The 13,939-nt window shown below is 44.0% G+C and overlaps 1 protein-coding gene across 1 annotated transcript in view; it reads right to left on the bottom strand.

Annotated features, from left to right (window-relative positions):
* tnxbb (tenascin XBb) overlaps positions 1 to 13,939 on the bottom strand; it is a 50,838-nt gene that overhangs the window by 20,610 nt on the left and 16,289 nt on the right. The window contains exon 6 of the mRNA XM_013915197.1: positions 8,972 to 9,087. Within this exon, the coding sequence (XP_013770651.1) occupies positions 8,972 to 9,087 (116 nt within the window). The remainder of the gene's footprint in view (positions 1 to 8,971; positions 9,088 to 13,939) is intronic.

Here is a 13,939-nt window from a genome sequence, read left to right as displayed (position 1 = left end):
TGGGCAGCGCTGCTGGTTGTACTGGTGACTGACTCATACTTCCCTTGGACGTGAGGTCACTTGGTCGTCTTGGACTCACAGACTGTTTTATCCGCACAAACGACATAAAAGACACCGTTAAAGCTTCAAGCTGTAACAGCCACTATGGTGTGGTGTCCCTTTAAGACACCCAAGTCGAGGGTTGATGGTGTCATCAGTTTGTGCCACTGCTCTGCTCTCTCTCTCTGTGATTGTGTGGACATGTGCTTGCACGCTAGTACATGAGGAGGGACGGATTTTATGTTTTACCTCTCCAGACACCTTTGTTTGCAACGTTATGGGTTGTACGAACACTGTGCGCTATGTTTGTTAAGCTGCAGCCATTCAACCGGGCTTATATGGTTGATGAAGAGAAGGTATATTAAAGAACACACTGTGGAATTCCCAACGCCAGTGTGAGTGTGTATTCTTTTGGCTACCCTGCTAAGTGTTTTGCCGCCTCCTCTCAACCACTAAACGCAACCCGACGTTACAAAGCCCACATTCAGTAAATATGAGTTTGCTTTATTTACTGAGTATGTCTCATATCGAAACTGTAAAAAACACCGCTGCTAACGTTGAGCTGCACCTACGACGAGTTAAAGGGGGGAACTTGAAGCACTACACCCCGGCCTGGATTCGTGTCCATCTTCAGCACTAACACTGGTTGGTTAGCTCGGTGCGAGCTGCAGGATTTTCCTCGAGGCTGTTCAGATTTGTTTTGCTGCCACAGAGGAAATCAGTGACTGAAAATGAGTTTATGAAGTCAGAAATGAAGCAAGGAGAAAATCCAGACTGAGGAGTGACGTCTGTCTGACGCTCTGGAAATGCTGTCAGAGACGATGGTTTAGTCTGAATGTGGAGGCTACACCGCCTGACGGCGTGCAACAAGCAGAAACTACACCACGGATGAGTCCTTGGATCCGGAGCGGATCTGGATTAAGCTGCCATGTTTTTGTGAGAACTTTGACAACTTTAATAACATCACATTTTCTTGGAAGGAGCCGCCGCCCGCAGTGTGCAGAGGAAGCGTTTCCTCATTCTCAGGCACGCAGCGACCGACTCGCCTGCTGTCACGAAACAGTCTTCATCAACCTAAAGATCAGTGAAAGCTAACGCCGCTGCTCGCTGACGTGCAGACGGAGAAAGATGCTCGACTCTGAGTCCAGAGGAAACAGCGAGCAGTGAGTTCATAACTCAGCCTAACAGTTTCATTCATGCACAGGTGAATCCATTAACACCAGTCTGTTCCCTTTGATTTCCCAGTTTGGAGGATTTTTTTTATTAAAGCTGAATTTTGTGTTGTTGTTTTCGAGCGCTCGTCTTCCAGCTGAACATCAGCTTTCCCACAGATGGACTCACATTATTCTCAGCTACTGTGTTATGATGCAGAATGAATGACTGTGAGCTGCTCAGCCCGGAGGGCAGGAAGCAAACCCAGACCAGAACCTTCCCCTTTGAGGGGAAAACGAAACAACAGATCCCAAACGAAACTTTCAAATCTGGTAAAATTCAGTGACTCTGAATGATCGGAGAGGCGGGATTCAGACGTGGTGTTTGTCCCAAACAAAGGGCCCTGGCTCCACTCTTTGACCTGCACTTGCACCCGTATGACCGTTTAGTCACTTCTCTGTTTAGAGACGAGCTTTGGGACCACGCTTCCTTGCAAACATCACTCCAGACTTCATGCATCATAAAAGCCTCCCACTCAGCAGCGTGCTTTCAGTTTTCATTTCTTCCTACTGCAGAAACGGTTCCAGAGAAAGCAGCGCTGAGACGTCCACATCGCTGCTGCTGTTTCTGTGTTTTTAACTGGAAACAATAATGAAACCAGCAGCCGTCAGACTGACACTGATCCCTGTTTCCTGATGTTCTCGCTGCTGCTTGTTGTGACACGCAGTTATTTACGTGACGTTTATCTCGTGTTTATCCGTCTGGTGAACGGCCGCTGACGGATGTCGTCTCCCTCGCTCTCTTCCCATCTCCCTCGCTCTCCGTGTCACAGCTGTAGGTCCACGGTGATGTCATCTCTCTGGCAGTTGCCATGTTTTTGACAGTGTTTACGTGTTTCCTCAGCAACAAGCATCCCACATCTGCATCTTTTTCTCTGGACCTTGAGGAGTTCACTTCATCCACCTCTGTCAGCCCACTCTGCCCACTCGGCTTGTTGTCTACTTTTCGCTGCTTCTCTGACTTTAACGCTTCAAAGCTGACGGCCGTGACAGGAACAGGAAACCTCCAGAGTCGGAAAGCCGGAGCCAAATTCTCACAGTGCGACTGCCGCAGCGAGCCATCCAAACCTTTTCTTTGCCTTTCCAAAGATGACACATCTGATCATTTTCTGATCGGATTCCCAAACCAGCAAATGACTTAATGGGCCCGACCGTCACAAAAAAGATTCTTGTAATTATTACTGGGAGGTTTACATGTGGCTTTCAAGCAGTCAGACATCAGGAAACAGCCCTCTACGACTCCTGACATCAAGAAAACCAGCTAACCTTGACCTCTGACCCTTTGATGGTTTCTTGGTGAACATGTTTGTCACAGAGACTGTATATCAAAGATGGAAGTCTGTTTTTCAAAGCTGGAACTATAGTAAATCAGCCACCACCTCGCTGCTGTCGCGTTGTTGTTTTGGAGCTATGTTTGGATGAGAGGCTGAAGTGCTAAGTTAGCAGCTAATGCTAGCTAGCTCGATGATCCCTGTTAGGCAGCACATAAGCACATTAACCTAACCCCCCATCAAACTAGTGAAAGTGGTACTCTCCTGCTGTGCACAACATTTATTTCTTCATACTCAGGAAGCAGAAGAAAGCCTTAAACTGAGTCAAAGTGCTAATAAGACCAAGCTTGTTAGCAGGCTGCATCAGCACAGAGGGAGCTAGCAGGCTTTATGAACGTTATGCTAGCACATTGAGCCGCACAGTAAGCTCTATTATTTTTCAGGGGACTTCTTTAAAATGCTTCTTTAACAGGACAGATAGAGTTAGGAGGTCCGGTGACTCGAATTAGCTCAAATGAAGCGTAGCAGGCAAAGAAGCACCGCATCCTTCATTTACTGATTGAAAACAGGTGATTTTTAGGATTCTGGACATTTTTTAAATCAGTTTCATTTCTTCTGAACGATGAATAAATGAAACCTGTAAATATTTGACATTTTTTCACAAGAAAAAAAAGCAGAGAGAACTTTAAGCTGCCTGGTGCCGTCTTACTGAGGACAGCTCTGACTCTGAGCCTAACATTTCACCAACACCATAAAATGATGCAAACTTTGGAGACACGACGAGTGAAATGTGCCAGAAACAGCACATGTAACTGCACATATCAGCACCGATCTCTCATCCTCTGTCCTTCTATTCCACTCCTGTTTTCTCTTCCTTTGTTTGTCTCTCTTTGTTTTCCGTCTGTGTTTGGACTCCTTCAGGATAATGTCTCCCCTCTGTGGGTTCGTAAAGACGAACACATGTCGATCTGAAGTTCAGCTCCAGTTTTATTCCCTCTTCGGCCAAGTCTCCATCATTTCCTCCGCCTATTAACCTCCATCCATCCATCCATCCATCCATCCTTCCTTTTGTCTCTCTGGTGCTGTTAGTCGTTCCAAACAAAGTCATTACTAAGTCTTAATCCCTCGATGATGTCAGAGCGGGAAGAAAATTACAGTATGAGGCGATCACTGTAACTGTGTGTGTGGGAAAACATGTCTGAGAGGAGGCCAGCACGTGTGTGTGTGTTTAATGTAAAGCAGCGACTTCTTTCATCTCAGTGACAGTTTTGATTTTAAGTGATGTAGAAAGAACGAGTTTAAACGTGTTTTGGTTTTGCCGAGCCCCCCCCCCCTCTCCTGCCGCTCCTAAACTCACAAATACCAACGCAATTAGTAATTTTCCCTTCTGTAAGGCCCTCTGCAGCCGATTGATCGCACATGTTTGTGAACAGACTGATGAACATGTGAAGCCCAGGTTACGAAGCATCTCAATACTTCTGTGATTAAAAGGACAATTTAGTGTTTTTACACCAGGAGAATGATCAGACCCCATCATGCATCACGTAGCTAATGACCATAAGTAGAAGGCCTGGCTGCAGGGCATCAGACATCCCGCCACCCACACACTGAGATAGATGGAGGGAAGCTGTTTTCTATCATGTTTGGCACACGGAGTTTGAACTCCTGGTTTCCTGCAAACAGTTTCCATATAATCCCAGAAAAACTGGTAATTTCATCAAAGTTATATGATGTTCTCCCGTTTCAGTGTTTGGTGCCAGATGGGTGAAATGGAAACAGAGAAAGGTTTACACTTATTAGATAATGAAATCATGTATGAGCCACAATAAGTCACTATATTTGACATATGTGACTGAATTGTTACCTGTTATTTTCAGGTATTAATTCAGTTAAAAGCACATGACTGAAGCGTGCTGTAGTCCTGACTCAGGTCGTCAAAGGTTTCCAGGAAATTTGCATAGAAATAAACACGTTAAAAAAAGACCACATGTCCAACAGTGACATGGCCTAAAAGGCTGCTGAAGTTAGTTTTTCACAAACATGATTATCCTCTGCAGTCCTGTGCAAAACTACCTGCACCATAACTCAACACTGCATCAGTCAGCAGCAGGAAATGAAGTGGTGATTTCCTGCTGCTGACTTCTTTGGTCTCTGACGTCGTCGCTGAGGAACTTTGGCCACTCCACTCGTTCACGCACAGCATCTCAGTCAGGTTGACGTCTGCACTCTGACAGCAGCTCGATTCAGCTCTTCTGTCAGAGTTCTGCTGCCGTGCTTGGATCGTTGTCCTGTTGATGACCCTGTCTGAGCTTTAGCTCACGTTTGACTCCAGACGACTTTGGGGAACAGAGGTCCGGGCAAATGGCCCAAATGATTGTCCTTCCTCCACCGTGCTGAGCGCTGGTATGAGGTGCTGCTCTGCATTGTGGACATCATCTCCACTTTGGTCTCGTCTGTCCAAAGGACATTAATCCAATCATGAAAAGCTAAGCTGTGCTGCCAAATAAGCCACACCCACTCGGTGCTTTTCAGGTCAGCAGGTCTCTGTGCATGACGTCCTCTCAGAAACAATCACATCCTTATTTCTGGCTGCAAATACACATTCATGGTCAAACAGTCTCTAAACTGCAGCTCACTTTTACATATTTGCACGTCCTGCTGTTGCTCTGTCCTGCAAACATCACTTTAAACAGTCTAACGCTTCAAACTGAAACACCTTGAACTCATTTGCACAAACTTGCACGCTCGGCTGTTACAAGCGAGCAAATGATGAACAGCTTCATCAGACAAAGCTACGCTACTGCGCCCCCTACAGGCGGTTACATCAGAGGAGCGGACCGAGGACGTTGTTGCTATGTTGTAGTTTATTTTCGTCCACGATGATATGATTGTGTTTCTGTTGCTAACACTGTCGCTAACGACACTCACTGTCAGCGCTTTAAGGTTCCTGTGAGGGAAGCAAATAAAAGTGCTCATATGTGGTTTGAGGAGAATCAGCAGGAAATGCAGCACATGATTAAAGCAGGAGATGAGGTGTTAGTGTCTTCCACATGGGCTCCGACTGCCAAGCGCATCCGGCTGCGATGGAACGAGTTTGGCTTTAAACGAAAAGCCAAAATGAGCGGAGGGAAAGCAGACGAAATGAAAAAGGAAATCCATCAGCCGGCCGTCCTCCTGCTGCTCTGCTGCAAACATCAGCCCGACATTAACTGATACATATTTACTATTATTCTTTTTCACAGGAGAGGCAGATTCGGTGTTTCTATATTTAGTGAATGGTTTTTAAACTCTTTGTCAACAGAATGAAGCTTGGTGAAAGTCCCTGCCCTGCCTGGAGGGTCGTGGTGGGCTGAGCAGCCACTCTGGGGCGAGTCCAGGTTTGATTCTGTTACGTGTCCTCCATCTTTCTTTTCTACTGTCAATCTGTCCTGTCATAATTAAAGCCATCAGGATCCATGAGGATATTTTTTAAACCAAATAAATTTTTAGATGACTCATCATACCTCTGCAATGCCCGAGGTTTAAAGAGAAAGTGCAGATGTGTTGTTGCTTTGATCTGAAAACACACATCTCTGTGCCGTGTCCCGGCTCAGACTCACTCAGTCTGACGCATTCACGACTGATTTTTGCTGTTTTAGAGAGAAAACCTCCAAAAGTCCTATGAGCAAGATCTTGGTGACGGCGGGAGGAAGAACTCCAACAGAACCAGGATCAGGCAGTTTTTATTAAAGCCATTCAAAGGCACCTGTGAGAAATATTAGCATCTTATGAAGTTCAAACATGTAAAATTAGTTGCTTAGCAACACTGCTAATGATTTTTTTAAATCATAAAACTTCACAAAACTGAGTATTTGCTTCATGGTGTCGTGTATTAATAACACTGAATACAGAGCGTGTTGTAGAGCAGGCTGATGAGTTTATGCATGAAGGTGGATGCTGGGTGTTTAAAGACAGTGAGTGGTTACTGGTGATGCGTCGGCCGCGAACGAAACGGCTCTTAGAGCCGGGTCTTTGACGTGAGCGACGCGAGCCGGCTCCTTATCGCGAGCCATGTTTTTTTTTTTTTTCCTTTCTCTCAGCCTCTCTCGCACTTTTTCCCGCCTTGTGCTTTAGAGGCAGAGGGGGGAGGGGCGGTAGTTACACTCAGTAGCACAGGAACAGAGCGGGAGGGAGAGAGAGAGTTGCAGATGATAAAGGATTCAGAAAGTTTATTCATGCAGGTCCATATGACAGAGAATGTGCATCTTCTTTTTGTTTTCACATTATAATTTATATTTAATTGTGTTGTGGTTTGCAGTGTTTTGTGTTGTTTCACTTTAAATTTGTTTAAAAGCTGAAAATTTAAATAGTTAAAAGTTGAAATGTAAATAGTTGGTTTTTGTATCATATGATTTATTTATTACATTTTATGTGGAGTGAATAAATAAAAGTATATTTACGGTGGCTGCTACAGACAAAACACATAATAACTCAAAACACGTATAAAACACAACAGAAGTGCTCCAGGATGCTAGGGGGCAGTGTTGAGCTTTTGTTACCTCGTGGCTACACAAGCCAGCAAGTACCAACGACCGGATTTGGTGTGTGGTAGTAACAGGTAAATGAACTTTTTTTAAATTATTTGAATATATATGAGTGCTTGTGTGTCAATACACAAACAATACACACATGCTTTCATGCTTTCAATTGTGTAATTTAAGTGATCTAGTAGCTGTTTTGGAAGTTCAGTTAACGCTAGAAATGTTTTTTGGAGTTTGTACGTGTTTTGTCTCTAGGGGCCACCACATATATTTATATATAAACATATATGAATAAAACCACTGTTTTTTTACATTAGTAATTCCTTTTGTGCATAATTTTATATTATTGTTAATAATTAATTAATTAAAGCAACAAAACAACCTGAAGAGCCGGTTCTCTATAAAGAAATCCCATCACTAGTGGTTACTTTACAGGTGGACGTGGGACCACCAGAGTCCACACAGCGCTGATCGGTCCAAACCCGGCAGGATCCTGACACTCCAACAAATTTATGTCCCCATCACTTTCCAAATCAAACCCACTCTAGTAACCACGGTTACTGATGTTTATTAAATATTAGCTGGAAAAGGACATAAACAGCAGATCGATCTAAATCTCCAGGCACATTCAGCTCCCCTGTCACGAGGGGTCACTGCAGTGGGTAGCTTTCCTCCACATCCACCTACTGACATGACCCCAAAGCAGAGCTCTGTCTCCACCTGGAAAGTGAACCAGCAACCGAGCGGATGTGTGAACCTCCACCTCCCAAACCTTTGAGTGGTAGCTAAAATGACCCCCCGAAGAAAAAACTATTGTAGGTTACATTTCTTTGTTTAATTGACTTTGAAATTTCAAAATTGTGACTTTCGCCGCCATCTGGAGACGCTGAGTTTCACTTCCAGTCACGGAAACATGAAAGCGGCGCTTTGGTCTCAAACCTGCGCTCAGCGGACGGAGTCACTGAAGTTTAACGCCATAAAATCTGCAGTAATTTAGTGTTTATGGAGCCCAGAGATCTCCTCTGGCACTGCAGCCCAACCTCACAGATCATTCTTACAGGCGTTTGTCATGGAAGTGACAGACTGTTCGTGTCCTTCAAAATAAAAGACCAACACACCCCCATCACTTACACTTTGGATATCCTCTAAGGTTTGCAGACTGTGATTGCTGTTATGACTGCGGTCACATAAAGCAGGATTTTTATGGTGTGTGTCAAATGTTTGAAGTTCATTTTGAGCTCAGCAGTTTTGTGCTTCAGGCTGTGAACGCTGCTCACAACGACGCACCGCAGTTTGATATTTCTACCTGCAGACCTCTTTGGAAACTTCACTGAGGATCTTGTAAAGAAACGTGTGTCCTCCACACTGCTCCACCCTCTCTACATGACCTGGTGAAGGTCCTGGATAAGGGGACAGTGAGGACTGTGGATCTGTTATGTGAATTATGGAAATATGTGCGTGAGCCGAACAGGTTTTTACTGGACTGTCTCCGTGTGGTTCCACAGTGTGAGAGAAAAACAGCAGCTGGCTTCACATTTTATTCATTTTATTAAAATTATTCGGTTTTAAATGGGGCCTTTCTGCTTTTCCATACTGGAAACACTTTGGTCTGAGTCATAGCACAACACGTATATTACTGTATGTGTTGTATATGCAGTTAATGGTGGATGCTTCTGTCTAACATGGCAGAGTTTCAGATCAACACAACACGTCAAACGTCTCACAGGAGAAAGTGGGCCCCTCTCCGGGAACAACACACGTTTCTTTAAGAATGAAACTTCTGATTTTTCCCCTTTTTTGCTGCTTTCAGTTAAACTGATAAATTCAGTTCAGGTGATCTGATGCTGGAGTCTGTGCACGTCTGCCAAAGAACCACTGAGGAGGTAGAGAAGTGAAACTCAAAGACTTTAAAGCTTAACCTGCCGCGTACCTGGCTGCTGAAGGTGATGTAGTAGGTCTCATACTGGACAGGAGGCGGAGTCCAAACCAAAGCGACTGACGTGTCTGTGATGTCCTGAGTGCTCAGCCGGGAAACACCAGACATGACTGAAAGAGAGAAACACAGACTTAGCTGCACAATGAGACTCAGGCTAACACCACCGTGTGCGTTTGTCTCCACGTGTTTGTGTGGCAAAAACTCAACATTCCTGCTTTAGCGGACGCCGCGCTATGCTGACCTCATGTTATAGGACAGAGGCGAAGCAGCTAGCAGCACAACAACAAACACGACCTCTTCACCTGGTAGATGACCTGGCTTCATCCACCAACACCATGGCATCTGGGAAGGAGGCCCTACAGCAGCTCCACCCTGTCCCAGTGGCTGGAGCGGGCCAGCCTACCACGCTCAGCCCTCTCCACCTTTACATGACCACCACTGAAAGTGGAGCACAGCAGACTGCCAATCGACAGAACATGCTATCAACTGTTTAAGACAAGTGCACGTTTACTGAGCAAATATGCAATTAAGTTTATTTATACAGCAACAAATCACAACAGCAGTCGCCTCAAGGCGCTTTATATTGTACAGTGGACCCTACACTATTAGATACAGAGAACAACAAGCATATGAGCCCCTATGAGCAGCACTTTGGCGACAGTGGGAAGGAAAAATTCCCTTTGAACAGGAAGAAACCTCCAGCAGAACCAGGCTCAGGGAGGGGCGGGGCCATCTGCTGTGATTGGTTGGGGTGAGAGAAGGAATATAATCCAGGAGTGACCTTTCAAGCTCTTCCACTCATCAGGTGACAACAAACATGATGATAATAATAATAATAATAATAATAATAATGGCTGTATTCAGTGACTTGCAGATGGATCACACACAGACGAACATCATCGGCGCCACAGTTTCGTCACCTCATCACAAACGTTCCTGTCCATGCTCCGTGCAGTCGACACTGGTGAATAACCCTGCAGGTCTTCTTCCTCCTCGTTTTCTCTCTCCTGTGATTGATGCAGTGGAACAAGCAAAGTGTTTGTCCTGCAGCAGGAGGCTTTTTCTCCTCCATCTTACCCAAACCAAAGTGATGCATTTATCAGAGTTTGGCATCAGCCTTAATGAAACCTTAAACCATCTGCTCCCTGGCACCACAACAACAGGACAAACCATTCGATCTGATGTGCAGGTTGAAAATGACAGTGCTCCAGTGATGAGGGGTGGTTTTCTCATTAAGGCTCATATCCAGGTCCGTGATTTCCGAGCCACAGCATGAGCTCAGATGAGGAAGAAGAGGCAGATTTCAGTCTTTGAGGGGAAAATTGAAAAGCAGCGGGAGCTGGCTGAGACCGATCGAGGAATCTTCTGGTGACCACAAACAGGACTCAGTGATGTGGAAGTGAAAGAAGCTGCTGGCCAACACATTCACTGTAAGTTTACTGAGGCGATAATACATCAGAAAAGCTCTTTATTTGCTTATGCACTCTAATGTAGCTTACATTAATATTCCTGTGTGCTTAATGCAACCCACAGCAGTGCTGTGTGTCCACTGGAACACTGGAAAACATCAGCTTACCTTTACAGGTGCACACTATTTTTACTGTACTGTTACAGTACTGTATAGAAGTAATCATCACATGTATGTAACCTCTGCACCACAGCTGTGTTGGCTCTGTTTCAAATACAGCAGCTGAATTTTCATTTGCTTCAGTTGTTTGTTCTTCTTTGTTCTTTAATGAAAAGAAAGTAAAAATACAAAGAAGCTTATCTTATCCACCTTCTGCTGCTCTTCTCCCATCAGTGTTCTTTAGTCAGCTCATGAGAACAGCCCGACGGACTCGGCAATGACCCCGCCTCTCCTGCCACTGCTGCGTCTGGATTTACTTTATTTCCTCCCAGAGGGAACGTCGTGACTTTATTTCAAACTTCCTCTGGGATGGTTTAAACCGCTCACACCGCAGCAGCACGGCACAAACACAGCCGCAGTAAACAGACCAACACCTCCGGCTCACGGAGGCCGCCTCCATCAGCCTCCATCAGCCTCCAACAGTCAAACTGGAAGATCCGCTGCTCATGGAAGGCAGCTACTCAAGTTCAGCGTGCGTGTTACATATGTAAAGAAGCATTATTTGGCTGAGCGCCTTCACAATAAAAGCTTCCCCATTCTGCAACATTATTCCATCAAACAGTTTCTTTTGCACATAAACGTCATCAGACTGATAAATATTTCTCCGTTTGATCCCATCTGCTTTGTGTCTGCGTCTATCAGACTGTGGCCTTGGTGGTTTATTCGCTGCTTTACGTCAACTCTCACTGTTCTGTTTTGTGTGATGGTTCCTTTAAGCTTTATCGATTTCAGCTGCCACAACGTTTTGATGTTTGTTGGGTTTGTGTGTCAACAACTGATTAAAGTTATAGCCAACGGCCATCATGTGGAAGGCACATCAACACAAACATGCATTTAAAGACACAAAAACTAAAATAAACATTTATCAGAACAAAATGTGCACGTCTGAGTGTTTTCAATCAAACACTTTAAAGAAACCTAGACGTGCCTTTTTAGGTTTGCCTCTTATAGCGTCCAATCTCATTGTTAAGTTTGCCGATGACACTACAGTGCTCGGACTTATATCCAACAACGATGAGACAAACTATAGGACAGAGGTGCAACAACTAGAGTCATGGTGCCACGACAATAACTTGGTCTTAAACACCAAAAAGACCAAGGAGATCATTGTAGATTTCCGGAAGAAGGGTCATAACAACCATCTGCCTCTCTTCATTGGCAGTGAGGCGGTGGAGAGGGTGAGCAGTTTTAAATTCTTGGGGGTAACTGTGACCGAGGACCTGTCCTGGGGCAACCATATCACCTCAGTTGCACGGAAGGCCCAACAGCGCCTCTACTACCTGAGGAGACTGCGGAGCGCACACATTCCCAGATCTCTGATGTTGAACTTCTACAACTGTGCCATCAGCAGCGTTCTGACGTATGGATTTCTAGTGTGGTTCCCCAGCTGCACCAAGGCCGATCAGCAAGCACTCCAGCGGGTGGTGAAAGAAGCTGGCAGAATTATTGGAACAAGTCTGCCAGAGATCAGTAATATCTTCCCCACTCGCTGTCTGAGGAGGGTGCACAGTATCCTGCGGGACCAACATCACCCTGCGCGCCACCTTTTCCATCTGCTGCCCTCAGGGAGAAGGTACAGGTCTATACAGGCCAGAACATCCACACTGGCCAACAGCCTGTATCCACAGGCTGTGAGGCTCCTGAACTCTCTGCCCCCCTCTCACGGACAATAACCATATCCAACTTCTTAATAGCAATGAACTGGTCTGCATTGGTGCATCATATCTTTATTCTCTTCCCCCTCCTGCCCCCCCCCTTTTTTTTAATAGATAACTATCATATCTGATATCATATCTCACAGTACAATAATATTGAATGGGTTGCATTGTTGTACTTTGTCATGTTTCTCAGGTCTTTGTCTGAATTTCTACCAACATTACTTGTCATGTTCTCATGTTATTGCTAAGGATTGTCTTATTGCATTGGAGTCACACTGGGTTAAATATGTACACTTGGGTTTTAAGGGGTATTTATTATTTTCTTCTTTTTTTGGGTTGTATGGAAGCCCCAAACGCAATTTCATTGTTCTTGACAATGACAATAAATAAATACTACTACTATCTGTAGTTACTTTTATTTTATTTAATAACTGTACAGTTCTCTGTTTATAGGAACCACTGTCCTCGATGTAAATATGTAAGAAAAATGTTTCTGTCCTGTTTGTTTGTATATGTGTCTTTCTGGCTGCTGTTACAACCAAATTTCCCCTTGTGGGACAATTAAAGGATTATTCTATTCTATTCTGTTCTATTCTATTCTGTTCTATTCTATTCTGTTCTATTCTATGTTCAGGCAGACATTTCAGTTGTTTTCTCTGAGAGCACTTTGTCTCACACTGGGCCAGTAATGGCATCAACATGATGAAGCTGTGACTGTCTTTTCAGTACTTAGCATGTCCCACTGCTATGACTGCTTAACAACAGTGGAGAATAATGAACATATGATATTTGGAGGAAGCAGCAAGTCGCTGTCAAGAACCTGCACTTTGTTTTTACAGCTGGTAATATGTCAGTGCAGCGATTAGAGCACGCTGTAGGTGTTACAGGTACTGTGGCAGCTGGGGCGCCAAAATAATACCATAAAATAACAGAAAAGAACTTCCTCATGAAAATACGGTTAATTTCAGTAATGACAATAAAGTTTGTTGCCCTAATTTTACATGGGATTCTGCCTTTTTCAAATGCTTTTAAACATTAATTTAGGAACATTTTAATGTGATTAAACAATGAAATTACCTATAAAAAGGTAAATGAATGCGGCAATATGAATCATAATACTTAAATGTACAGAAATATACAGTTAACAGTTGGTTTAAATAATAATGGATTGCATTCATATAGCGTTTTTGAGACCCTCAAAGCGCTTTACAATTCCCCTCTGACCACCACCACTAGGTGAAGTGTCTCGCCCAAGGACACAACGACCGAAACTGTCCAAGCCGGGGCTCGATCCGGCAACCTTCTGATTACAAGGCGAACTGCAAACTCTTGAGCCACGATCGCCCTAAATAACAATAATAATAATTATTACTATTTGATGTAACAAAAGTTTATAAGAATCATTTTATATATTTTTCTGTAGCATCACATTTGAATTTAATAAGAGATAAGATAGAACTTTATTAATCCCTCGGGTGGGTTCCTCTGGGAAATTTGACTTCCAATAAAGCACAGCTTTGTTCAATCTTTCAAATAACGGACAAATATTTGTGAAATCATGATACCTTTGTGAATTATTTTAACAATCTACATATGCATATGTACAGACAGATACATTTAAAAAACAAGAAAATTATGTTTTATTACATTTACAGTGATTTTACGTTAATTTACATT

Source organism: Pundamilia nyererei, unplaced genomic scaffold, assembly GCF_000239375.1.
Source record: "Pundamilia nyererei isolate P.nyererei 1_Seehausen unplaced genomic scaffold, PunNye1.0 scaffold00268, whole genome shotgun sequence".
In the NCBI taxonomy this organism is placed as follows: Eukaryota; Metazoa; Chordata; class Actinopteri; order Cichliformes; family Cichlidae; genus Pundamilia; species Pundamilia nyererei.
Note: the sequence above shows the minus strand (reverse complement) of the source record. Positions and strands in the feature narration are given on the sequence as shown.